The 26,221-nt window shown below is 34.6% G+C and overlaps 1 protein-coding gene across 15 annotated transcripts in view; it reads left to right on the top strand.

Annotated features, from left to right (window-relative positions):
• Window positions 1-26,221, top strand: part of FRYL (FRY like transcription coactivator) — a 182,935-nt gene that overhangs the window by 113,906 nt on the left and 42,808 nt on the right. For all 15 annotated transcript variants that reach the window (XM_062575536.1, XM_062575538.1, XM_062575537.1 and 12 more), the window contains 19 exons: window positions 1,050-1,318; window positions 1,734-1,929; window positions 4,391-4,515; window positions 7,332-7,389; window positions 8,350-8,441; window positions 9,621-9,793; window positions 10,254-10,414; window positions 10,929-11,039; window positions 11,946-12,100; window positions 12,307-12,406; window positions 13,324-13,492; window positions 14,899-15,158; window positions 16,082-16,222; window positions 18,405-18,573; window positions 19,915-19,999; window positions 21,657-21,769; window positions 24,205-24,355; window positions 24,679-24,782; window positions 25,537-25,722. In XM_062575536.1, the coding sequence (XP_062431520.1) occupies window positions 1,050-1,318; window positions 1,734-1,929; window positions 4,391-4,515; window positions 7,332-7,389; window positions 8,350-8,441; window positions 9,621-9,793; window positions 10,254-10,414; window positions 10,929-11,039; window positions 11,946-12,100; window positions 12,307-12,406; window positions 13,324-13,492; window positions 14,899-15,158; window positions 16,082-16,222; window positions 18,405-18,573; window positions 19,915-19,999; window positions 21,657-21,769; window positions 24,205-24,355; window positions 24,679-24,782; window positions 25,537-25,722 (2,818 nt within the window). The remainder of the gene's footprint in view (window positions 1-1,049; window positions 1,319-1,733; window positions 1,930-4,390; window positions 4,516-7,331; window positions 7,390-8,349; window positions 8,442-9,620; window positions 9,794-10,253; window positions 10,415-10,928; window positions 11,040-11,945; window positions 12,101-12,306; window positions 12,407-13,323; window positions 13,493-14,898; window positions 15,159-16,081; window positions 16,223-18,404; window positions 18,574-19,914; window positions 20,000-21,656; window positions 21,770-24,204; window positions 24,356-24,678; window positions 24,783-25,536; window positions 25,723-26,221) is intronic.

Here is a 26,221-nt window from a genome sequence, read left to right as displayed (position 1 = left end):
ATTTCCACTACAGGGATCATTTTATAGTGCCCTTTTGTCATCTAATCACTGAATTCCAATGCATCAAACATTTTCATATTTTTTTCACACACAAGGCCTTTCTTTGCAGTAGTCTACCATATTTAATTTCCTATTGATTTCTGAGTTTTTTCCACCTTGGTTGATAATACCAAATTCATCAGCAATTTGTAGCCTTTAAGATTGGGGAAAAAAAAAAAAAAAAAAAAAAAAAAAAAAAAAAAAGGCCCACCACTCCCAGCCCCGCAACCTTCCTCTCCAAAACTCTCTACTTCTGCCTCTACTTAATCAACTATATTGGAGTTCCCCATAGACACCTGAAAAATGCTTCATTTTTTCCCAATCTCTACCTACTGATGATAAAATTTGAGGAATATTCTGAGGCTGCCAAGACCACTGTGATCAATACTGTGTTAGTATTTCCTACATACGCTTTTTTCCATAAGATTACAAGTTCTTTGAAGAAGAGACTGCTACCTTCTTCAATGGCTGTACAACATCTAACGATCAGGGGACCTTTTTCCATGATGAAAGCTATAATAAATATCAATAAGTTGCAGCTAAATTCTTCAATTTATGTTCATTATTAACTCATAAATATCAATGAGGAACTCTTCTGATAATACTTGTAGAAAATGAAATGGGATTCAGGAGTAAGGTTTTAAGGCTCCGGAGCCTTTTGGGAGAGTAAGCCATCAGAAGTGAAATGTCTTTTTGCAATTTATTATTTCCTAATATCCATTTTTTTTCCAAATAGCGTATCTATATCACTGCCCATATTAGGAACTTCTATTAAACAGCACAAATTAAATAATATGTTGATCTACTTACTAGATGTGCTTTTGACATTGATACTTCATTTTATATTTTTTTAAATATATGTAAAGATATATAATATATATTTTTATATATATATTTATATACATGAAAAAGATAAAGATACAGATATATAGATACATAGCAGTGCAAAGACATTGTTACTCGAATATATATGGGTATTAATTGTTTCCTTGTTCTGTTTACACACACAGACTACTTTACTGTACTGCCCCAGTTCAATAGATTTGCAAACTTTGGCTGACTGGAGTTCCTCCCCAATCAGCCACCAATTTGACGTGGTCAGTCCCTCACATATATGGATATTTGCACACGTGACCCAAGGCCAAGATCCATGGATTATAAGCCTCTCAAGTTTTATGAAACAAGAAAATCTTCCAAAACACTGCCCCACAGCTGTAAGCTACGCTTGGACGTTTGCTTATACCAGACTCCAACTGCTGTCCCCACAGGTGGATATAAAGTAAGTTCGTTTCTTCAGAAAATACAGTCTGGTAAACTAAACATTCCTCTAAGATTTATCATCATTGTAATGTCATTATATTTCAGTAAGGTGAAATGTGCACTGTTACTATTTTCTGTGGGTATAATTCAACTTTATGTAATAAAATGTTAAAGCAGTTCCACTTAGAAGGAAAACTGGCTTAATTCGTGGCTTTTGGACATATTGTAGTTCAACAAATTTGTCTATAAAAAAATACACTATTGTTGTACAAGTCTATTCTGATAATTTATTCAGACTTTATTAAGAATTGCAGAAGTGAGGGCAGATATGTAATTTAAAAATAAATTCAATGGGAAAAAGCTAAGTCTGGTAAGCTTTATATTCTGTTTGAGATTTTCTTTCTTTCTTTCTTTCTTTCTCTTTTTTTTAATAGCAGCCCTATCAATGCCAAGAAAGTAAATACTACTACAAGCAGCGACTCCTATATTGGGCTCTGGAGAAACTACCTGATTCTATGCTGCAGTGCAGCTTCTTCTTTAAACTCCTCCACCTCCACAGGCTCTGTGAGATGTTCCCCTCCTGAGACGCTGGCGTCTACTCCTGACAGTGGTTATAGCATTGATTCAAGAGTAGGTTCTTCTGTTGCTTACTGTGGCTAGCTCTATTACGTATTATTGAAAGAAGAAACAGTTAAAGCTTGTATTAAATATCCTGATTCTCAGATGCTTCTGTAATTTCTGTGGAAAAATAGTATAGTATACATTTAGCTTTCATTTGTTCAGGATAGCATGTCAGTTCACTTTTCCCACTCTATGTTGTAGAATTTTTTTCTGATTATATTCTTCCACGCAAAAATAGAATCATATCATGAAAATGTTAACCCAATCTCAAAGTGACAGTAATGAGGAAGTGTTTAAATATATACATATACATACATACATACATACATATATATATATATATATATTCCCCCCCCCCCCCCCCCCATCGGGAGCTTTCTGTAATTCGAATTTCAGTAACTGAGGCAATTGTGTATTCAGGAATAATGTTTCTTTTATTTTTCCTGGGTAGTTTTTGTCTGCCTTACTTCATATCACCTGCAGGCATTTTTTTTGTTTACTTCTTCACTTTGGTACCTTTGTGTAGAAGATACAGTGATGGGGAAGGTAACTGATGGACTGTGCAGCAGACTTCTGTCAGAAGCAGCTTGCTCCAGTTGTGTTGTTCTGAAGTTCCTCTCCCTGCATCTGAGGAGCTACAGACTGACACTTTGTTGTCTTCGAGCAATGCAATGGAGTCTAAGAGACAGAGATACCAGAAGTCTATTCCCTCTTTCAAAGGAGAGCAGATACGCTAAAACACATAAAGCTCCTTTGTTCAGGAGGTCCCATCCTGTTCCGACCCCTGCCAACCACCTTGGGGGGGGGGGGAACAAAAACAAAAAAACCCCACTCCTCTAGTCAGAATGTCTTCCAGAGAAGCACAGAAGAGCCTTGGAAACATCTATAAAGACATGTCCTCCAAAGCTAGACACCTATGCTACAGGACTCTCAAAGTGTTTAATTTTTAATCTCTCAGAGATGACTCTACTGTGATACACTGTGTACAGTGATACATAACAGTATCCACTGCTGTGCTTCTCAGCAGGCTGTAAAGGTTTTGTCTTACTGCCTACCCAGCACCTCTTGGAGAAGAATTGTCTTAATATATTTTTTAATATATAACTTAATATATTTTGACTCCATTATATAAAAATCCTCAGTAGATAGCAAACTACTACTGATGGTAAGAGATACTCCCCAAAAGTTTTTGAACTGAGAGAAGAAAACAGCAAAGACTAAGGCAATTAACCTCTGTTTTTTATGAGGCATTCACAGTTATCTTCAGTCCTCTATGAGAGGATATGTTTTTAAGGAAATTTCCTATTGTTTCCTATGGAAATAGGCTGCTGTTATGATTGTTAAAATTTGGGTACAAGTTCTGTAATCCAATTATGTAGATGCTTTCATCTACAGAAAAAGAGCCACTTGGGTCTGTGGGACTGTTTAGTGTTACTTTAATTTTCAGATAAGCAAGTAATATCTGTCTAATTAGATATTTCAGGAGAGAAATACACAGAATAATGCTAGTCCAAAGAGTCACCTGATATGATTTTTGACACTACATTTAATTTTATACAGTTTATATTTACATATTAATATATTTAAATTTTAACTTATGTATTAGTAGCAATATATATTAACATGTGCATGTGACTAATATGCATGCGTAATATAGATACATAGAGAATGCAATTTCTGTGGTAGTACATATAATACTTGTAGCATAAATGTATCTTTCTGAATTCTGATAGGAGCACAGATACTTCTGTGGAAGTGGAAGGATAGTGAGAAAACAATACTTTTCTAGTTATCTTTTGGTTTTGGTAATGCTTGTGCCTTATCCATTCAAGTTGGACTTGTTTTTGCAAGACAAAGTTTGTTAGGTCCCATCTTCTCTATGGCCACTATCAAAGCCAAGCATGTAAGAACAGAGTAACCACAAAATTCCTCAATTGCATCTTATTAATCTTATTGCAAGTTAAAATTCAAAACTGGAAAGTCAGAACTTTAATTCTTGCTGTATTGTATGTAAGTAAATAATTTGCAGTCATTTCTAATGGTAATCTGAAGTAGTCACTTTTTCAGTGTTTCCTGACTCTTTCAGTATTTTTCCTTTGTCTGTAAGATCTTCGTGATAGCAGGTCTATAAATTGTAATGTAACTCTACTGTCCTGACTTCTGTAATTGTCATTTGTGCAAAGGAATAATCTTCTCTCCGTTTTAAATTTCACATCTGTTTATTGTATTGAGACATTCACTGTGGTCTGAAGATAAAAATTCAGTACAGGGAACGAAGAAGAATAAAATACTAATTTACTATTGCAGAGAAAGGTTTTCTTGTCAAAGATCAAAAATTTCATTTTTATTATGAGCATTTCTAGTTACTGTTCATTGTGGGAAGACTGCAAAATTAGAAGAAATGCTTTAATGTCACTACCTCAGTATTATGTAACTACTTCATTCTGTTTTATTCTGATTTTATTGTTAGATCATTGGCATTCCATCCCCTTCTTCCTTGTTTAAGCACATAGTCCCAATGATGCGCTCTGAGAGCATGGAAATTACAGAATCCCTTGTGCTGGGACTTGGCAGGACCAACCCAGGAGCATTTAGGTAATTGTTGCATTTCATCTGTTTTTATGCTAATTGATTATTAAGTTGGGGAACCAGAGCTCAGGAAAACATTTTATTGATTTTTTTTTAAGTTTTAAAAAAATAAAGCAGTGAAAACTGTCTACCATTGTCTTTCCTAGCATTTAATTGTGTGATAAAGATTATTAGAGGTCAAAATAATTTTATGTAGAGACTATGTCTATATAAGCAGAGCAAGGGAGCAGAGCCATAGTTAGCATGCAAATGTGAAAGAAAAAAGTTGGTTGAAACACTAAACAGCTGTCTTTTTTTGATATTAAAGGCTGTTTTTAAATGAGAGAGAAGACTGTGTGTAGTATTAACAATTGAAATGTTAATTATAATCATGTTTCTAAAGTTACTAAGCTCTCCTTATTGCTAACACCAACAAACATGCATTACTGACCATGTGGTGGGTATGAGATTCATGCTAATTGTACTCTAAAAAGAGATTTTTAGATAAAAATTGCTAGTTACAACTGTTTCCTGACCACTGGTGAAGCTACTGAAATTCTTGGCTCTCTTTCTGAGTAAGCTTCCTAATGCTTCATAACTAATGCATCTTTCCTATACATTGTACAGGTGACAAGTCCATATGGATTATTTTGGATGTTGTTAACTGTGACTTATTGTAGTAGAAATAAATCTATGCCAAATCACCTGTCCTGACTGCCAATTTAATTTTATAGATTCTATTCACCATAATTGGATTTAGTTCATAATTCAAGCTTTTGAGTGGGTTCACCCTGTTGTGGTGAACCTTTATATAAATACATATAAATACATGTAAATGATCTGTCTAGTCTTCATGGCAACCGTGCCTCAACTGAAATGTACTTTTCTTCAGATCTTAACGTACTGTACTATTGTGTGTTATGAATCCCCTGATGTGAAAAGGTGTCTCGGCACGTCTGTGCCGGAAGCGCCGAGTTTCAGAGTGTGCGCTCGGCCACTGTCCTGAACTCGCCGCTCTCCCTTTATGGAGGAGGAGGGAGAAAAACATCCGAGGGAAAGAAAATTCTCTGGAAGGGCCAGTGCTCTGTATCAGCTGATCTCTGACGGTGAACAGCGTCTTACAATGGAGAGTTACAAAACTGTACATTTGACGGCGTGTTGTAGCACTTGAGTGCAACCAGTTGTGCTTCTGCAAGAAGAACCTGGGAATCACTAACACTGAGTTTTGAATCAGGTGTTTCTTTTCTCCAGTCACTATTCTCCCACATTATTGCAAGCAAAGAGTCAAAGATGTGTTTGAAACCGTCGTGCGAGTTGTTATGTTGTGTGTCATACCTGACTTCATTCTCGTGCTAGGAGTCCAGCCAAACTTTGTCCCATGACCCCAAAGATCTGCTGAACAGTTTAAATCATAATTGTGCTGTACAAAGCTAGAAACGAGAAAGGATTTCACTAGAAATCCTTGTTCTCTGAATTAGAAACAATTGATTCAGCGTTTAAAAAAAAAAAAAAGATACAGTGGTCATTACTCTTCTAATTCTGTTATCCTGAACTCCATGCTTCGTTTCAGATGACCTGCTTTTTTCCTCTCAGTCCAATGCACATACTCGCACCAGAGCCTTTCCAAATGCATTGACGTTCTCTACTGATTTGTTTCTTTTTCCTACCATTCCTACCCACTTTGTATGTGTTACTTGGGAGTTACTTTCGTTATGGATTATTTGCAGTACATTTAAACTGTTGATAGCATATTCTTTTTCATCTTTCATTTCTGAGTACTGAACATATCAACAAACTCCATTGAAAGCTGACCCTTTAATATGTTTTCTCAAAAAAAAAAAAAAAAAAAACCCACAAAAAACTCCACCTACTTCCAAATTCTTTTCTGTGCTGATTTTAGAAGGAAGTATGAACTAATCCATAATGATATATAAAACTCTTGTAATTGGGTATACAACAAAAGTTTGTGAAACTTTATAATCACCTTAAGCCATTTTCTGAACGAGCCGCTTTGAAGGGTGTAGCGGAGGAGTCAGCCATTTACCCAACAAACTGTTCAAGCGGTTGCTTGTTTCTGCTTTTGGTACATCTGTATTAGAACAGTGCAGGAAGCAGAAAAACACCTGGGGTCACACTCCAGCAGATCTAAAGAGGAGGAGCAAGTTACTTGGCTAACAAATAGTAAAGTGAAAATAGTATGTTTTTAGCTTATCATTTTGTCTGCATAGAGTCACACTACAGCTGTTCTCTTTCACCTTCCCCTACCCCCTTTTTGGAATTATAAAACATTGTCAGTTTAGTAGAAGGAACTGAGTAGTAATAAAGACTGGGAGCTTCAGAACAAATTGGGAATGTATCCACAGCTTCAAAGCATGTTGCTTTTCAGTTTTCATTGAGACTAATTAACTTGTGTCAGCATATTATTATTGGCCTTAAAAAAACAATGTTTATTTACAATGAAATGCATCGTGACAACTCAGAGAATGTAACATGATAAATTGCCAACACCATCTTTTTCTAGTGAAATCTATTTGCCCTGTAAGGCTTTGCTAAACCTTGAGTGTGAAAATAAATAAACAGCATTTCTGATACAAATATGCCATAATACTTGGTAAATGGCAATTTAATGACAATTATTGAGGCATCTGGTTGATTTTCTGTCTTTAAATTAGGAAAATCACTTTATAGGAAGTGTCTATCTTTTAAATGCTGGTCTATTTCACAAAGCTGCTGTCAAAGAAGAAAAATCAGGGTGTTTTTAACACTAGTTGCTGTGAAACATCTTTCAGTTGAGACGTTATTTAGTGTTTTTTTTTTATCCTTGTTTGTTTATTTCTATCCAGGGAACTAATAGAAGAATTACATCCTATAATTAAGGAAGCACTTGAAAGAAGGCCAGAGGTAATGAGATGTTTTTGCTATATTCGATATCCTGTTTTAACTCTTTTCACAAATGATAGTAAAGAAATGTTAGTTATATTGTTCCTTAATTTTGCAGCTAAAAACTATCAGTGTAGCAGACAAAAAATCATAATTTTTTTAAATTATCATGAGGTGTTTACATTAGAAGAGTTTTGTTTTGTTTGAGTTCTGCTTAATATTTCCTTCTCAAAGTGGGTTTAAGTGATTAAAAATTACTCTAACCTTTCCTACTTTAGTAACATGCCTACAATTACTATTACATAAGGCATAATGAGCTGTGTTACAGAGTCAACAAATTCACTAGTTTATTTTAAATGAAAATGTCCATGTGAACTCTAAGCTCACCTGGTTACACTAACACTCTAAAAATGTTATGATGGAGAGTGTAGGTTTTATGGTAGGGTTTAGAAATCTCAGTTGATATCCATAAAAAACAATACCCATACAAACACAAATTCAAGGATGATTAGTCAGTATTTTTTGAACTATCTGTCATGTTTTTGTTAGTAATAAATTTATTATTAAGTACAGATGATGGGAACATCCCATTCATTTCACAATGTGACTGGACTATCATGTGTTTTGTCAGTTTTGCATGCATGTTTGTGGGAAGATTGACATGTGTACTTGAATTTGTCAGTTTATATGTCATACTTTTCCATAGACAGGCATGATAAAGTAGAAAGTACATCATTTTAATAATATGTACAACAGTGGCCTAATATATCTTGGAGTTACAGCAGAGATTAATTTTTTTTTTTTTTCACTTTACGGTCTATTAAAATTAACTTGTAAGTTTGGTAACTGCTTTTAAATTTGGGCACCCTGATAGTTAATGCCAATTGTAGCATACATATAATAATGCTTCTTTATGCTTTACTGTTTTTATACTTAGTTTTTCCTCTGCTTCATTTCATTTTGTTTCTTCTTGTTAACTAGAACATGAAACGGCGCAGGCGTCGAGATATTTTACGAGTACAGCTAGTACGAATATTTGAACTGCTGGCAGATGCTGGTGTCATTAGTCACAGGTGGGGCAGCACTGAAGAGAAGATGTTTTTTGTACTTCTGAATTAAATCACTAGTATTCTTATGACCCAATGAAACAAGCGTGCAAAATTCTTTATCAAGTTTCAGTATACAAAGATAAAGAAGTATACAGTTTTATAAAACTCAAAATTTATGTTTGCAAGCTTTCTAATCCCTCACTCCCTCATCTTCTTTGCCACTATAGTCTATGTTTTATTTAAACTGTTAATATTTGCAGTGACACTGCTTTGAACAGGCAGCATATCATGTTGCTTTTTGTGTATGCTTGAGCATAGCACCAGTTATTTGAATCACCAGCAAATGCAAGTTAAAACTGGTCTTACAACAGAGAGCCCATGTTGGAAATACATAATCTATCTGGAACTCTTCATCACTTGGCATCCTGATGCTAGTTGCTGTCTCCTACGCAAAGAAGTCTGCTGCATTGACAATCTTTAAGCAAACTACTACAAAATGTTAAGAGTGCTGCATCAGAAACGCTGACTGCTTGAATGCATACCAGATCTGTAGCCCTTTCTGCATGCTGATTTTTCAGAGTCCACAGTTAAAATTGGATTCTTGCTTCTTAGCTTTTAAGGTATTCACTGGTGCTTATTTAGCGTATGTAGAATATCTCTTAACCACAGTCTGCACTCTAGAACTTGGACAACCTTGCTCCTCTTCTCAGCTGGTGATTGCTCTCTGAGGCCAGTCTAGCTCTGTGGCAGCAGCTAGCATGCAATTACAGGCTACCCTGAACCCCCGATCTTCCATTTGTTGTGCCAGGCACAACAGTTGTCTGGAATACAGTTGTGGAAGAAGAAGGGTGGAGGGTGCTGAGGAGAAAGGATTCACTCTTCTAACAGTTGTTTTTCAAAGGAGGGCGGGTCAGAATCACATGCAGACTTTAATCTCCATATTTTGTTTAGTATCAAGTAGAAGGCCACTTGACCCCAGTAATAAGAAACTAATTCTGTGGAGGGATGAGTGATAGTATGAGGCTTGGTTATTAGTTTTGCTTTTATTGGAGCTTTCTATTTAACAAGAGAACAGAAATTGGGTCAAGAAATGATTCCTAATTAAATATTTGCAGTTATACAGATTTTTAAAAATGAAAAATAAACATTATTTTTAAAACCTATAGTATGTATTGACATACTGTTTGAATTTTTATTTTTAAGTGCAAGTGGTGGCCTTGATAATGAAACACATTCCCTCAACAACACTTTGCTGGAGTATGTTGATCTAACAAGACAACTCCTAGAAGCAGAGAATGAAAAGGATTCTGATACACTGAAAGATATCCGGTGCCATTTTAGTGCCTTAGTGGCAAATATCATTCAGAATGTTCCAGGTATGTAAAAAAAAAAAACCAACCAACCAAACAAAAAACTTCTCAAGACTTGCTTTAATATGCAGTATATGAAAAAGAAAAAAAATACTCATTTTTCTTCAAGAACTTTTTTTCTCTGATGTTTCAGCTCACTTTTATAAAAATAACTCATACCATCAGTTTAGCAATGTGAGTTTTTAGGAGGGTTTTGGTACTATTTGGAATCGTACGAGTATTTTTCCTGTTTCATGGAAGTCTTATTGATTGGCAGTGCATTTAATTTTGGACTAATAAATACTGTATTGGTATAACTTGTTCATGCATAGCAGTGGCATTAAGTGGGACAATAATAAGCACATATCTAGCTATTATTTTGTCTTTACATTAACTTTTTCTTTTATATTCATTTTTTGTCTGTTACGTATTTCAGTTACAAAAAATACAAGAAAAGTGTGTCTAACTGTGTGTACTTTTCTTACAGTACACCACAGAAGAAGTGTCTTTCCGCAGCAGAGTCTACGCCACAGTCTGTTTATGTTGTTCAGTCATTGGGCAGGTCCTTTTAGTATCATGTTTACTCCCCTGGACAGATACAGTGATAGGAACATGCAAATAAACAGACACCAGTACTGTGCGTTGAAGGTATTTTAGCACTTTATGAATTTTGGAAATAGATATTGACTCTTCTAATGAAGATTTAACATACGGACTTTTGGAAGTGGTTTTCACATCCTTGCTGTCATTCATGACTTAGTTCTTTTTCTCTTCTACCTGCATGCCGAATTTTGGCAGTTTGGCCTTTTCTATAATGTGACTTACTGAACGTCTTCTAGGAATTTCTTAAAATTACGAATAAATATTCACTTCACGTGACTTTACTCCTCCTTTGCCTAAGGAGATTGCCTTTCATGTAAAAGTGCATTAATAACCAAATTGTCATGCCAGCTCTTACTGTTACTTTTCCATATTGACAGTTCCTTATGTGGGGGAGTTCAGAACAATAGGATTTGATTATTTTATTTCTTAAGATATTAAACAGAATTTTTTAGCCTTGCTCTTCCTCCCTCGTCTGAATAGAAGTTTTTGATATTTTAATGGGTTTGATAAAAATATATTTGCCCTACCTGAGTAATGTTTTTCCAATTACTTTCTGAAGGCTATGTCTGCTGTACTGTGTTGTGGCCCTGTTGCAGATAATGTGGGGCTCTCATCTGATGGCTATTTATACAAATGGCTGGATAATATTTTGGACTCCCAGGATAAAAAGGTAATACAGACAATGTCAACGTTAGTTTATAGCTGTCAGTGACTTCAATATACGCTGTAATGAGATGTGAGGTCAAATTGGCCCAAATGCTGAATTAAGTTCAAAGCTGTTTTAGCTTAAAATATGTCTTTGTACTGTCCTTGATACATGCATTAACCATGTGAGGGAGGCAGTTCCTAATCACAGTCTAAGAGCAGACAGAACAGAATTTAAGAGGGAAGGACAAGGAGTTAGACAAGATAATATAACCTAATCAACTAGATTAAGTTGCGTTAATAAGTAGAACTTTTAGAAGTTTAAAGGAGTTGAGATTTTGAACATGAGCTCTGTGAGACTGTAGGGTCCATTGGGGGTTCTATGGAATTATGAAGACCAGCCTTTGATATCTAAATAGTAAGGTAAGCTTTACATCTGAAAGATAAAGCCTCCTTTGTACTAAATCTTTGACTGCATAGGAATACTTGATTGCTGCTCCAGAGGGCTGCGTAGATTTGAGAGAGCACATGAGTTTCTACATAGCTCTGTCCCTTTTATGCCATTGTAATTCATGCATATATTTCAATGCTTTTCTATATCTAGTGCTTTCAGGTTCAGGTTGAAGTAAAAGCAGTTAAAATAGTAAATAATAACTATTTATTTTTTATTTTCGAGCAGACTTCAAAATGAGAATAAGATTACTAGTGCTATATAGCTATTTGCTTTGATACTGTATAACTGTGTACAACTTGAATATTAAACAATTTAATAGAATTATCTGCTTTTCTTTTAAACTGTGGTCTCATTATTTTTAGTTAAAACAAATTTTGTATGTTGCCTAGCTTTTGCTTTAAAATATCAGTGTTTTCTTTTTTTATGCCATTTTTGTAAGTCATCCTTTATTTTTCACTTTTCATTTCTGGAATACAGGTTCATCAGTTAGGTTGTGAGGCAGTCATGCTGCTCTTGGAACTCAACCCTGACCAGAGTAACCTCATGTACTGGGCTGTAGACCGGTGTTACACAGGTTCCAAGCGGGTAGCAGCTGGCTGTTTTAAAGCTATAGCCAGTGTGTTTCAAAACAGGTACTACAGAGGTTTTCGAAACTTTCATTTTAAGTATTCATTTTCAAAGTCACCCCTGTTTATGTGTATATGTTGCTACAGAAACTTTCCAGAAGGTTGTTAATGTTATCCCATATTATATCCCCTATGAATTAAACTTCACTGAATAAATTCATATTTTAAAAAGTCAAATGTAATTTTATTTCACACTTCCAATTTTTTCGTAGGGATTACCAGTGTGATACAGTGACCCTCCTAAATCTGATACTGTTTAAAGCAGCTGATTCTACTAGGGCTATCTATGAAGTTGCTATGCAACTATTGCAGGTTTGTAAGCTAACTTTGATTTTAAAATATTTTATATCTTGAAAGATAATTTTACATGTGTATTTAAGAAAGTTGTTTCTGGTATTTTTTGGCTATCCTTTCAGTAACAAAATGTAATGTATTTTTTTCCTTTATTTTTAATAAATACTTAGGGCAAATCCTTGCGTAGCATAACTTGACTTCAGTGGAAGTATACTTATTTTCATGAACTGAGCATTCAAGACTTACATTATTAGAGTATCTGCTTTTTCAGGATTTGATACCAAAAGGAAGATTTTTCTAATTTGGTACAATAACAGAGTGGCACATAACTCTGTCTTTCCAAAAGCACCTTAGGGAGAGGCAATGTCCTTGTTGTCAGCTAGATTCAAGAGTAAAGTTTCCTTTGAAGAAATACCTCTGTTGATACATCTGCACTTACATCACCCTGCCTTTCAGTCCTTCCTTTCTTCTCAAGTGAACACTGCTGCTTAAGATGGACCAAAAAATAATTTAAACAATGTTAAAATGCTGTGTCTTTGTCGCATCAGAGATTACATTGCTTCTATCTATGTCTCATTTATGTGCAAAAGTTAGTATTGTTTGAAAATATAAGTGTTCAATAGTATCTTAAACTTTGCTATAGGAAAATATATATTTTATACAGTATTATGAAAGATTTCTGAAAATGATCATCTTTTGCTCATCAAATGGAGCAAGTCTTAGTTATGCTTCTACAGAATTGCACATTATATGTGAATATGATAGATGTATGGATATTTATCTAGATGAACATTAAATGGTAGTAGATACATGGATATAGTATTTGAAAGGCAATCTTTTATGAAGATTTCTAATAAAGCTCTAAGGTAATTTTGTATAAAAACTTCCATTAAAGCTCTGTACTTAATTGCGAATTCTGAACATTATTGTTGTAGATCTTGGAACCAAAGATGTTCCGTTATGCTCACAAACTGGAAGTTCAGAGGACGGATGGGGTTTTGGGTCAGCCTTCTCCTTTACCGCATCTATATTCTGTATCGTATTATCAGCTGTCAGAAGAATTAGCAAGGACTTATCCAGAACTAACTCTTGCTATCTTCTCAGGTATGGTAAAGAAGGTTCATCAGGACAAAAACATTAAAAAAAATCTGTAGTTCTAATTTTTCAATAATTTATATTTGTATGTAATTCACTAAAATCAGGACCACAATATTGCATCTTCATTATGTGTGGAGAAAACTGAATTTATTCTGACAGTCTTTGTTTGCTCATATTTGAAATATAACATACTCAAGAAGAAAGAGAAATGAATAAAGTTGCTTTTACAGACTTGTTAACAGCTGTGAAAAAACATGTATTTGAGAAATAGAATGGACCAAAAAAAATAATTTAAACAATGTTAAAATGCTGTGTTTTTATCACATCAGAGATTATATTGCTTCTATGCAAAAGTTAGTATTGTTTGGAAATACAAGTGTTCAACAGTATCTCAAACTTTGTCTACAATTTTACAATTGCTTTTCAAAATTTTTCTGTTGTTCTTACTCTAGACTACTTAGAAAGTATTTTAGGCAGTCACAGAATAATAATCTCTCATGTCAGTCAGAAGAAATACTAGAGCTAACGTAAGGAAGAGGATTTTTACAGGGCTTTTTTTCCACATTTTTTTGTGTCAAAATTGGTACACACAAAGTTAAAACTCAGATTCTGTTTTCAGTTCAGTCTGAAGTGGTATCTCAAGTAGAGGAATTTTGCTCCAGATCTTAAAACTTGTTATTCACAAAAGAACATTTTACAAAGTATTTGTCCTACTTCGTGATTTCCATTGGTTTGTACTTACTGATCATATAAGACATATGCTAGTGGAGGAATATATAGGTGGTGCTGTAACCACGCTCATCAGCCTGATTTGCCATGGTAATTGCTGCATGTTTGAAGCATGCAATGTGTGATAACTTCCTCATGGTCCCTTTCTTGCACTGAAAGCACTTCTTGCACCCTTCTCTTCACCCAAGTGATACTGGCAAATATTACTTGGATTTTATTTTCTATTTTTGATGGAAAGCTCCTAATAGAAGAATAAAAGCTTGTTTCATGAGAATTGCTTAATATGAGGCAAATATGAAATGGAGGAACATTATGTCAAGTTTACTTTTTCAGAAATTTCAGCAATTCACAATTAACAGAATAATCAGAATCTAAAGTGTTTGTCTTCATGTGTTTGTGTGTCCAAGGCTGTTTGTGTATATCTGTATTGGTTATATGTGTGTATACTAATTTTGTTTCTTCAGTATATTGTTTGTCAGCAAAGAGTCTTTAATTATCTCTGCTGAAAATCACAGATTGTCATTATGAAATGGCACTGGTCAAAAAAAATTGTCAGTAACAGCATTAATATATTTAGTATGATTTACTGGTTTCATGGTTGTTGCTGTTGTTATTATTACTAAAGCTATTCTAGTATTTATTGATTTACATTTTTATGTATATACCTGATTTTTCAATGACAGAAGTAAGCCAGAGAATCCAGACAGCTCACCCGGCTGGGAGACAGGTGATGCTGCATTACCTGCTACCATGGATGAACAACATTGAGTTGGTAGACTTGAAACCTTTGCCGACCATTCGTCGGCAAGATGAAGATGAGGAAGATTCTTTGAAAGATAGGGAGATAATGGTGAACAGTAGACGCTGGCTGCGAGGGGAAGGCTGGGGATCACCACAAGCTACTGCTATGGTTTTGAACAATCTGATGTATATGACTGCAAAGGTAAAACTAATTACTTAATATTCCCTGTTGCTCCAGTTTTAGGATGGAGGGAAATAATTTTTGGAGATACTTTGTTACCAAATAGCAAACTTTTTAATAATAATTACTCGATTTTATTGGCTTGTTTATGTATACCCAAACCATGCCAGATAGTTTTGTGAGTAATATTAAGAGAAATACATAATATGTTAGATAAATGTTATAGTTAAGGGTTAACTTGAATAAATATCATGAAGACTCAGAACTTGTTTTATAATGTAGATGTCTGGCTGAATAGATAATACCCACTCTCCTCCATAACTGTAATCTCAAAAAGTTGAAGTGGAGTTTTAGAACAAATCTTGTTACTGTAGGATGGTTGACAATTTTTCCTTCCTATCATAGCAACTTCCAACAGACAAAAAGTATTGGTCACTTGCAGTGCTCCTGCCACTTCTTTATATGATTGAATTGTACTGATGAGAGATCACTTTTCAAGTTACAAATTAAAGCTTCTTGGTAGCCTATGATCCATGGAATTTTATTCAAGGTCACCAGCAACTGGGAGATACTGTTTCTGCTAAATATGTATAGCATATATATTGTATATGTATAATATGTATATATTTAAAAAAAGAGGAAGTGTGCGTGTGTGTGTATATATATGTACACACATGCGTGCATGTGCACGCACACAGACGTGTACACACACACACTTCCTGATTATAGTATATCAATCTGATAATAATTACTTCTTACAGAATGTGTTTATGACAATGAGCATATGCAAAAGCTTCATTCCAGAATGTTAAAAACATAACAGCTTCCTATGGAATTTATGTCTCCTTTTTCTAGTCCTTGTTCTGCTCACTCAGTACAAACCATTTTCAAATACAGTGTTTTCTATTGGACTTTTCAGGAGAGATATTAATTTTGTTTTCTAGTATGGTGATGAAGTGGCTTGGTCAGAGATAGAAAATGTTTGGACTACTTTGGCAGACAGCTGGCCAAAAAATCTGAAAATAATTTTGCACTTCTTGATCAGTATCTGTGGAGTGAGCAGTGAACCCAGCCTTTTGCCTTATGTAAGTACCTGATGTGACTCTTCTCAGTGATATCCATATTTGAAAAATTAGTTGCGTGTCTAGCAGTGACGAACACTAAATAAACAAAAAATATCACATGGGATTCTGATATCAAAATCTCCTATAGCATAATAATGTCCCATAGTTTATGACGACTGAATACTATGAACAAATTCAGTTTTTCCTGTTTGAGTTACTTTGGATATCTGCGCTCCATACATTAATATGCTTACAATTTTCTCTTTGTGCTCGTGTTTTGTTTATCTGTTATAAAATTTGTCTTTCTAGAAATACATGATGATTTTTAGTATGGTACATTTTTTTCCATGTCATATCTTGTTAGCCTTTTCTCTTCATGACCAAGATGTACCGCTACATTAATGAATCAGTTTAATCAACACAATTAAATGGACACTAAGTATCTTTGGAAAGGAAACATTTTGCTGTTTTAATAAAAATCTCAAGAGGCAGGAAATACTTCTCAATATATTAAATAGAGAGAGTATACTAAAATAATGCAAGGTCAACCTGTAAAACATGTGAAATTATGGAAACCTTCCATGAATCAGGTGAATGTATGAAATATTTGTAAAAAGAATTGAAAGATAACAAAGATTGTGAGAAGAGAGCAACCTGCTGAATGTTCATGAACTTCGTGAAGATGGCACCAGGAGAAATGGTAGAAAGAGAGAAACTGATAAACAAGCAGCTAACACAGGGCATTTTTTTCATTTGCTGGTGTTTTGTTTTGATTTGTTTTTAGACTGTGGAGGGTACCTACATCCATCAATTTGAGGGAAGAGAAGCTAACAATCGGTGAAAGAGTGGCACAGTGTGTTGGGCAATTTTTAAATGCTCTACCTTCAACCTAATGTGATAATGATAGGATTCTTGTTTTTCATACTTATTTGGTATTTCACATTTTTACACAATGCACATTATAGAAATTGTAATCTTCTGAGTTTTGGTCCTCTATTTCATATCACTTTTACTTGCTCTTTATTTCTGCTTGATAGTCCTGCATCTTTTACTAGGTTGAAAGTTTGCTATCTTACTGTCCAGAGGGATGCCCAGATTTGATTTACCTGGCGTATTATTCAAATGCAGTTAGCCTTGAAGTAACAGTATTTGGCTCTGGTCTGTGCAATAATTTCTTCCTGAATCAAAGCCTCAAAGGGAAAAAAATGATTTAATTGTTAAGTGCAAAGTTTTGCTTACAGAAACAGGATCAGTTTCAGTTAAACATATCATCCATTGAAGGTGCTTGAGAAAGAAAACCAGAAAGGAGATAGCATTTTAAAGATAGCTGAGCCTCCCTATACTTTTAAACAACTTACTGACTATTCCAATCTATTTGGGCTGGTAAGTCTGAAAGAGACCACTAGCCATCTATCAAAATCCAGAGTATCGTAGATGGGCCATAGACCTTAGTGAGTAAATCATAAACACTGGAAAAGACTCATAAAAATGTCTACAAAGTACAAAGTTTTAGCATTTTTTTTCTTCCTTTGGCATAAAAATGAAACTTTCAAATTTCCTAAGTTATAATTTAAGATGGTGTGAAAAAGTAGATGGATCATAGAGTAAATTGAAGCATGCCATGCTGTCACTTAAAGAATACCATGTAGGAGATGGTGTGATCAAATTTTGCAAATTATCTCACATGACAAAGTACTAAAGAAAAAAAATCCCCCTAAACAAAACTTTATTTTAAATTGGTTTTACTACATGTGACAGCACTACAGAGTAGCATGAGGGGGGAAAAAAGTGATACCTGCTAGAAACAAAATAGAGTAGTGTATATCTGTGAGGTATCAATAAATAGATGATACTGCAATACATACACTTCAGCTTTTCTTTTTATTCTCCCACGCATATTAGTCTCTCTGTTGCTAAAACCTTCATAAGAAAAAAATGTTTTATTTTTTAAATTGTTGCCATCAAAATAAGACTTATTTGCAATGCTTGCTTTTGTTGACAGCTGTGAAAGTAATTTTGTTTGCTTTTTGTGCTAGAGTAAGTTGTACATAGATCACTACCAATAAAGATAGTGACTCAAAGCAGTTGTAGTGTAAAAATCTCTTGTTATTTTCCTTTTTTATCCAATCACTACAAATAGAATTTTTGTATATATGTGTGTACATACATATGTATGCATGTATGTTCTTTTTCTTCATGGCAGGTAAAGAAAGTTGTTGTTTACTTGGGTAGAGACAAAACAATGCAACTGTTGGAAGAGCTGGTCAGTGAACTTCAGCTTACTGATCCGGTCAGTTCAGGAGTCACTCATATGGATAATCCACCATACTACCGCATTACATCCAGTTACAAAATCCCTTCTGTCACTTCAGGTGAGAGTTTATTTAACTTGAAGTACTATCATTTTAAATGCTAAACATTTTACTAGCAATCAGTTACAATATTGGACTTAAGCTATAAGTAATTAGGAGTATAGTTTTAAAAAATATATATTTATATATGTATATGTTTATATTTGTATGGTGTAAAGTCCAGAATTGCAGTTTGTAGTGTATCTAAAATTCCCATTTATGAGTACTTCATAGGCTTACAAAGTACAGTTTGTATCAATGTATATGCTAGATTTTGTCTACTTTCAGATCTTCCCATGTTTACCTACCCCAAATAATTTATATAGCAATTCAGTTAAACAACTGAGACAATTTATGTCAATTTAAATCCATGTAGATTGTTATATTTTAAGTTACAGTACTGACACAAGCTGCATCCATACAGATTTATTCAAAAGGATTTAAGTGAACTTGTTCAGGAGAGTTTGTTTAGAAATAGCTAGCAATAAATCTTAAAAAAAAAAAAAAAGAAAAAGAAAATGTAAAACGTATGTCGTGCCTCATTCTTCAATCTGAGAATGTGCTGAGAAATGTAGGGGAAAGCTGTCTATTTTTAGTGAAACACCTTACAAACTGAGCTGCGGAGAGGTGGATTGGGAGGATATCTAAGTGAGGACTTACCTTTTGTGCTGCAGAACTGTCAATGTTATGAGATGACCTGGACCTGTCATCAAAGAATTGTTTGGATATAAATTGTACTTGTTCATGAAAGTGTTTAAACAATATTGAAAAAATATTGAGGCATTTTTACAGTTAAGTTTGTATTAAGAGTGTGAAGGATGCTAAATTATTTCCCAGTATGGTTATCTATTGTCTATAATGTTTGCAAGTGTCTCTTAAAAGAAATCTATATAAATTTCACTACAGATTTTTGCATTTTGGTTCCTGATCTGTGTGCATTTTAAACTAAGTGTACACAAAGGCCCACCTATATTTTACAGATGCATAAACCATAACATACAGGAAAGAAAGAAAGAAATAGCTAAATCCTGTTTAAAAAGAAGCCTTTCTAGTCAATTTACATTAAAAATTCAAACAGAGATTCCTATAATGCTTTTTTCTTTCTTTTTTTTTCACAGATTTTTTCCTGTTAGTGAAATCTGTGTAGCAGCTCAGACTGTTGCAGGCAAAACAATGATTTTTTTTTCCCCATGTGAAGATTATTGTTTATGTCTTAATTTGTGTTTGTGCCAGTTGTAACAGTGTATAACTGTTTAGGGTTCTCGGGATGGGCAAGTAAATTAAGATCACTATATGTCACTTTAAGATTTTTTATTATTACTATTTCAGTTAGCAATTTTTTTATTTGTCCCTTATTTACAGGTACCACTTCTAGTAGCAATACGATGGTAGCTCCCACAGATGGTAATCCTGAAAGTAAACATATAAAAGACAGTATTGAAGAGAAGTAAGTATCTCAAAGAGTAATGATTAGTTAAATTACAAGAATTACTGGTAGCCACTGTAAGTAGTTGCATCATGATGGCTCCAGGGAGGTGTGCACTGCAGGAAAGACATGACTGTAAGTTGTATTAACTAGTACAATATAGTTGTAAGCAGTAAGACTGGAGTACCATTTGGGATTAACAGTAGCAGCCTCAGTCTTAATTTGGACTCCAAAACCTGTATAGGTAGCTGAATAAATTAGGGTACCATTCCAGGTCAGGCTTTGTATTGCTACAGCCGTACTGTTATCAATAGCTAAATTAGCTACTATTACATTTACTTAAGAGAGATTATGCTACAGATGGATCCATTGAGAGCAAAAGTTACCACTTCAGTGATGTAGCCAATCTGCAGATTCCTTTCCTACTTGACTAGAAATCAATGCAGCCTATGCCTTGATAGCTAAGTTATTCCCCTATTTAGGGTCTTTAGATGCCCTCTGTATGTGACAAGACCTCTTGCGGCTGGCTCTAAGGCAGATGCCTGCCTCACTCCCTCATTTTGAGGTTCTGCAAATGGTTAACATGGAGGTAGAGTGTGAGCTCAGAGCACAGCAACAATTCAGCAGGGACTGACTGTGTGCACACTCTCATTTTGTGTTAAATACGTGATAGCTAACCCCTCAGTGAAAGGGGGAGTAAGTATTCTGTAAGTAGCACAGGGAAAGACAAAACTGTACATACAGGCCATTACTGTGGAAGAGCTGATATGCAGTAAGTTCACAGATAATTTACTTTATGATGATTTGTTTGTGAGCCTTAGTAATTATATTCCTATAGGAAGTATGAAAGTAATTATACTTCTGTAATTATACCAATATAATTTCCTATTTGGACATTTTTTTTCTCCCCAGGATAACCATGTCAATATAATTAGGTTAGTAAAAATATCAGTGCAGACATGCACAATACTGCAAATACAATAAATAATTTTTGGAGAAAATAAATCATGGAAGGTTATGAAATTTGAGGTATCATTCAGAATTCAGCCTAGCAAGGTACAAGCTGTAAAGAATTTGGCTGTTTTGGGGACTGGAGCTGAAGAGGCTTGTAGAGTGAGGATAAGCTTTATCATCTGCTGTGGTGGTGGTGTTCAAAACTTCTCTAGGGCATATGCACTTTGATACAATATACCCTATATATCTTGGACTCGCAAGGGAGTGGGAATTTTATAAATCATCTAGAAGCAATTTAGAAATTGTGCATTTAGTACTCTCATTTCTCCAACTTTTTTCTGGTTTGTCAGGTTAGTGAAGTTAGGAGGATCTCGGTCAGTGCTTCATCAATTGTGGACTTTCTCATTCTTCAGCAAAATAATAAAGCCTTGTGTATAATAGTAACAAATGTTTTAATATACTTAAAAGTAAATGAAAATGTTCTGATTCAAATACTATTTGTAGTGGAGTACCTTCTTGAATCCCTGTAGGTACTGTTACTACAAGAGGTGTGCGCAGTACAGCTGAGATGCTTAGGTATCATATTATGTATTGTCCTTTTAAGTTAAAATATTTTTGTATAATACATGATCTTTTTGATGTACAGTTTTACTGAGAGACTCTGATTGACTAATTCTATTACAGAATATATGAGTTATTAGCACTGCTCTGTTTGTTTCTGCAGTTATGTACATCTAGATATTTACAGTGGATTGAACAGTAACTTGAACCGACAGCACCACAGACTAGAATCTCGCTACAGCAGCAGCTCTGGAGGATCATATGAAGAAGAAAAAAGTAATATTTTTGTTTAAAAATATTTTGTAGAAAATATTTTTTTCACAATTAGTACTTTTGCTGAAGGTTGTAGAACATGAAGAAACAGACATTATCAGTGACAAATGAGGCTTTTTAATGCACCTATTTTTAAAAAAATCTTGATTTCCCCAGGCTTAGTAGTGCTTTTGAAACTTAGCATACATTTGATTACAATAGATTGTACAAGGAAGATAATATGCTTGCTTTCCTACACTTATTTTCTAGAATGTGTTGTGAATATCTTCCCAAGTTGAAGCAGTTTCATTCAATTTTTTGTATTTACCATTCCCAACAAAGAAAGCTAGGTTAGTCTGAAGAAACAGAAGAGGGAGTAACATGAGGAAAATGAGATGAATAAGGAAAAAAGATAATGAAGTTTTTTTTTAAAAAAAATACAGAAAATACATAAAATTATAATTAATTATTCTTTTAAATGGTAGCCACACTTGATCTGTTGAAAAACAAGATACAGAACTTTAAAAAGGGGGAAAGGACCTTGTATTGTATCTCTAATTAATTTTCGAGATTGTTTTTAGATGATTTTCATAGATCTATGATAGTTCAGCTTTTCTGAAGTGCTGGGGGAAGGAAAGTGGTAAAGCTTTCCATTAACAGGGGTTCACAAACTGCGTCTAATTTTGTATCAGAAGAATTAATAGTTGTTGTCTGAAAGTGTGTAAGGCATAAAATCATTATGACAACATTAGAGAAAAGCTAAAGCTAAAGAGGTTAAGTAACTAGGCAGAAATTGAACAGTAATCATGTAGTAAATTATACATTGCATTAGTGGGTTCTATATGCCATTTCAAAGTGCCCATTTGACTAGGACTTGTTTGTCTGGGACTTTTAGCTAACAAACTGTTAGCAATTAAAATACTTTCTACTGTCACTCTACCTAGGATTATCATAATCTCTTCCAGATACTTTAGAGACCCATGAAGACTACTTTCTTAGGTTTCACTTACTCTTTTTAATTGACAGTTGATCCTGCTGTCAGAAAAATTGTTCGGGTGTGGGTATAGTACTGCTTTTCCTTTACCTTTCTGTCTGGTGCTACCAAACAACAGAATGTAAATTCCTACTCTTTGAGTGCTGCATGTCAGTGCAGAACCCAGTGTGTCCTGTGTATATCGAGCCTTTAGAGCAACAGGGTCTATTAGGTGTGCAAGTGCATCCTTTAATGAGTGCTTCTGTGCAAGACCGTAAAGGGTAGAGTGAACACAGTCAGTCTCACTGCTCCTTTTCAGGGAAACGGAACATAATGTCCTCCACAGAGCTATTTTAAAGGCTGGGCATGGGGATTCAAATCTGCCAAAACTTTTATGACTCTCTGCCACTGTTGGGTCAGTAACAGGTTGGTGGACCTTTTGAGCAGGCAGGGTGTTTATTACTGCTCAGAAGGGTGAAGCCCAACATTTAAAGGGACCATAGATGTGGTCATTTTCGTCTTTGTCAGGTATTAATGCCAACAGGACTGGGTACACTGAAGCAGATGGTAATGCACATGTGCCATTAGCATAGCTCAGTTAGAAGTTTTGCTTCAGCCAAGAAGGTGGTAATGAGCCAATGTGTGCATTAACCTTTGAAGCTTCTGTTGCTACACTTCCAGAAGGACAGCGGGTAGAATCATTGAAACAATGAACTGTTCAGGCAGTCTCCTTGAATGTTTCTCATCTTAACTAATCATTAACCTTAACTAAGCCAGGACAGAAAGAGAAAAACATTTTGAATGTGTAGCGCAGTATGCTATTAGACAAAATAGCTCATGTGCCTCTTCCAATGGCTACTGAAGCTTGCTTGATCAGACTCTAAATGGCTTTTTGTGCCTTCTTGAAGAACGTGTTGATTTTTGAGGCAGTGACTTTTGTCAAGCACTGAGATTGGACTTTGCTGCTGGAAAAATGGCAATTGCCAAATGACCCCATATATCAGACTTGCATTATCTGACAGCTATATGTAGTAGATTTTTGCTAGGGAGGTGTACAAAGAGATGTGCTTGAAAAACACTTCCTTAGCCCATAATAAAATGTGACTCCTTGAGATGAGATCAGTGTTTCCCTCAGACTCACCCTTAACTTCATCTAACACAAGCTTTGAATTTTAAGGAAATTAGGTCACATTTCCTTTTGTTCCTTATGCACATTCATTTCATTTACGAACTTACTCAACAGAATCTGACTTTATACGTGCGAGTTAGGTTATGACTTCTGTAAAATCATTCTTATGCTAAAATAAGTCACCACTTTTTAAACTTTAGCCAACTACTGTTTACAGCTATCTCCCCCCCACCCCAAGCATCAGCCCTTCAAGAATTTAAAAATATTTCTTTGGAATATATAGTAGAAAAATGTATTTTATGATTTTATGGAGTAAATTTATTTTTATTTTCCTGGTTTAATTTTGTACTGTGTTAGGTGATTCAATGCCTCTTTATTCAAATTGGCGATTGAAAGTGATGGAGCATAATCAAGGAGAGCCTCTACCTTTTCCCCCTACTGGAGGTTGCTGGTCACCACTGGTGGATTATTTGCCTGAAACTTCTCCTCCAGGCATGTCACTTCACAGGTAATTTTCTTTGAGCTGATGGCACTTCAATTCATCTTAGTTTGTGCTACACAATTACAGTAATCTAAAGATGGCAGATTTTGTGTACATTTATTTTATGCAGTTTTAGTCACAAATGTAGCATATAAGATTTCTGAGCCTTTTCGTCTTGATGATTAAAGATTTTATTTTTCATTGTGAACATACATATTTTCCCTTTGTAGGTATTTGTATACTTAGGAAAGAATACTGCTTAGAAACCTATTATAAAGAGTTCTTTGCAGCTCTTCATAAAATTCAGTTGTGTTGTGTTCTTCTAACAAACTTTTTTTTTCTACTTTCAGGTGCAACATAGCAGTGATCCTTTTAACTGACTTGATAGTTGACCACAGTGTAAAGGTGGAATGGGGAGGATACTTGCATCTTCTGCTTCATGCAATTTTTATAGGTGAATAAATCCTTATAGAAGTGTTTATAGTAGCTTAGGAACTGCAACTATTTACACAACTATTTTTCTCCACACTTAAGTTAGTTAATGCTTGCCATTGTTTTTTAGTGTTGTTAATATTCACAAATACAACTTTAGCACGAAGCGTAGAAAGGATCGTTGTTTTATTAAATAGTACAGATACATATACAGCTTTGAGAGCCTGAATATTTGAAAGCTCATTTGCAGAAAACAGAAATGGCATTCTTCCTTGATTTGAACAGAAATTCACCTAAATCTTTCAGCTTGATTTATATAAATACAATTAAGAGGTTTCTGGAGTCTGTTGAAAGCTCTATCTGTTGGAGCCACTTTTCTCTCTTTCTGCTTGTAGAAGATACAGTGAAATTGAAGTACACTATGCCCTTGGTGCTACCTTTGCTGCTGTTTCTTCCCCTGTTTCTCTATGTAGTGATTTTATACAAAGCACAGATTAATTACTTATTTCTGTGTAAGCAACAAGAGGCTATATTCCTGTTTTTTTAACTGTATGTTTCTGTTTTTCATATATAAATACTAAAAAACAGTTAACCAAAGGTATAAGAAATATCTTGTATAGCCTGCAGGAATCCAATATTCAGTTATTGGGTGAATTATGTATCTGTTTCTTGGTAAAGTGTAGTATATAGCAGTGTGAATACTGCTAGTTTTTAATAATTGAATTAAACATGTCATTTTAGTTTAATAAAACTTTAACATTTTCCTTTTTTGTCAGGTTTTGACCACTGTCACCCTGAAGTCTATGAGCATTGTAAACAGCTGCTTTTGCATCTAATGATAGTGATGGGCTCCAGCAGTAATGTCCAGTCTGTTGCTTCTGTCCTACTCAGGAACAGAGAGTTCAATGAGTCCAGGGTGCTCACTGTCAAGCAAACTACTCACTTAGATTATACTTTTACAGGTATCCTTAGATTTTTTAAGTGCTGCTTGTTAAAATGATACAGAAAGTTATCTTTTCTTCTAGCCATTATTAAAATTTCTATTATTTGTAGTATTATTCTGAGCCTTCAGAAATAAAATGTGTTTTACTTCAGCTCCATTTGGTTAAAATGTATTTCTTCAGATTTTAATTGTCAAAATTAATACAGTTCACATTAGCACTTTGTGCCAGTCAGTGAAATTGGGAGCACAGTTGAATAATTAAATACTAGCTGAAAACACAGAGGAAGCTGAGGAAGCTCTGAGTTTTGGATCTGTAATACAGCAGTTTTTATGAGAACTTTGAAAGTAAAAAGAAGAAACATCTCTTCTGTGTTTATAGTAAATTTACATTTCTGACTTAGCCAGTCATCACTGTACTGTTCAGTAGAATATCAGAAGACTCTTGAAATCCTACTTTTTAAATTCACCTTAATATGATGTTATAGTTTTATAGGAAATCTATGTATTTTATATGTAAC

Source organism: Rhea pennata, chromosome 4, assembly GCF_028389875.1.
Source record: "Rhea pennata isolate bPtePen1 chromosome 4, bPtePen1.pri, whole genome shotgun sequence".
Lineage (NCBI taxonomy): Eukaryota > Metazoa > Chordata > Aves > Rheiformes > Rheidae > Rhea > Rhea pennata.
The sequence above is the reverse complement of the archived record's forward strand: the minus strand, read 5'-3'. Positions and strand labels throughout refer to the sequence as shown.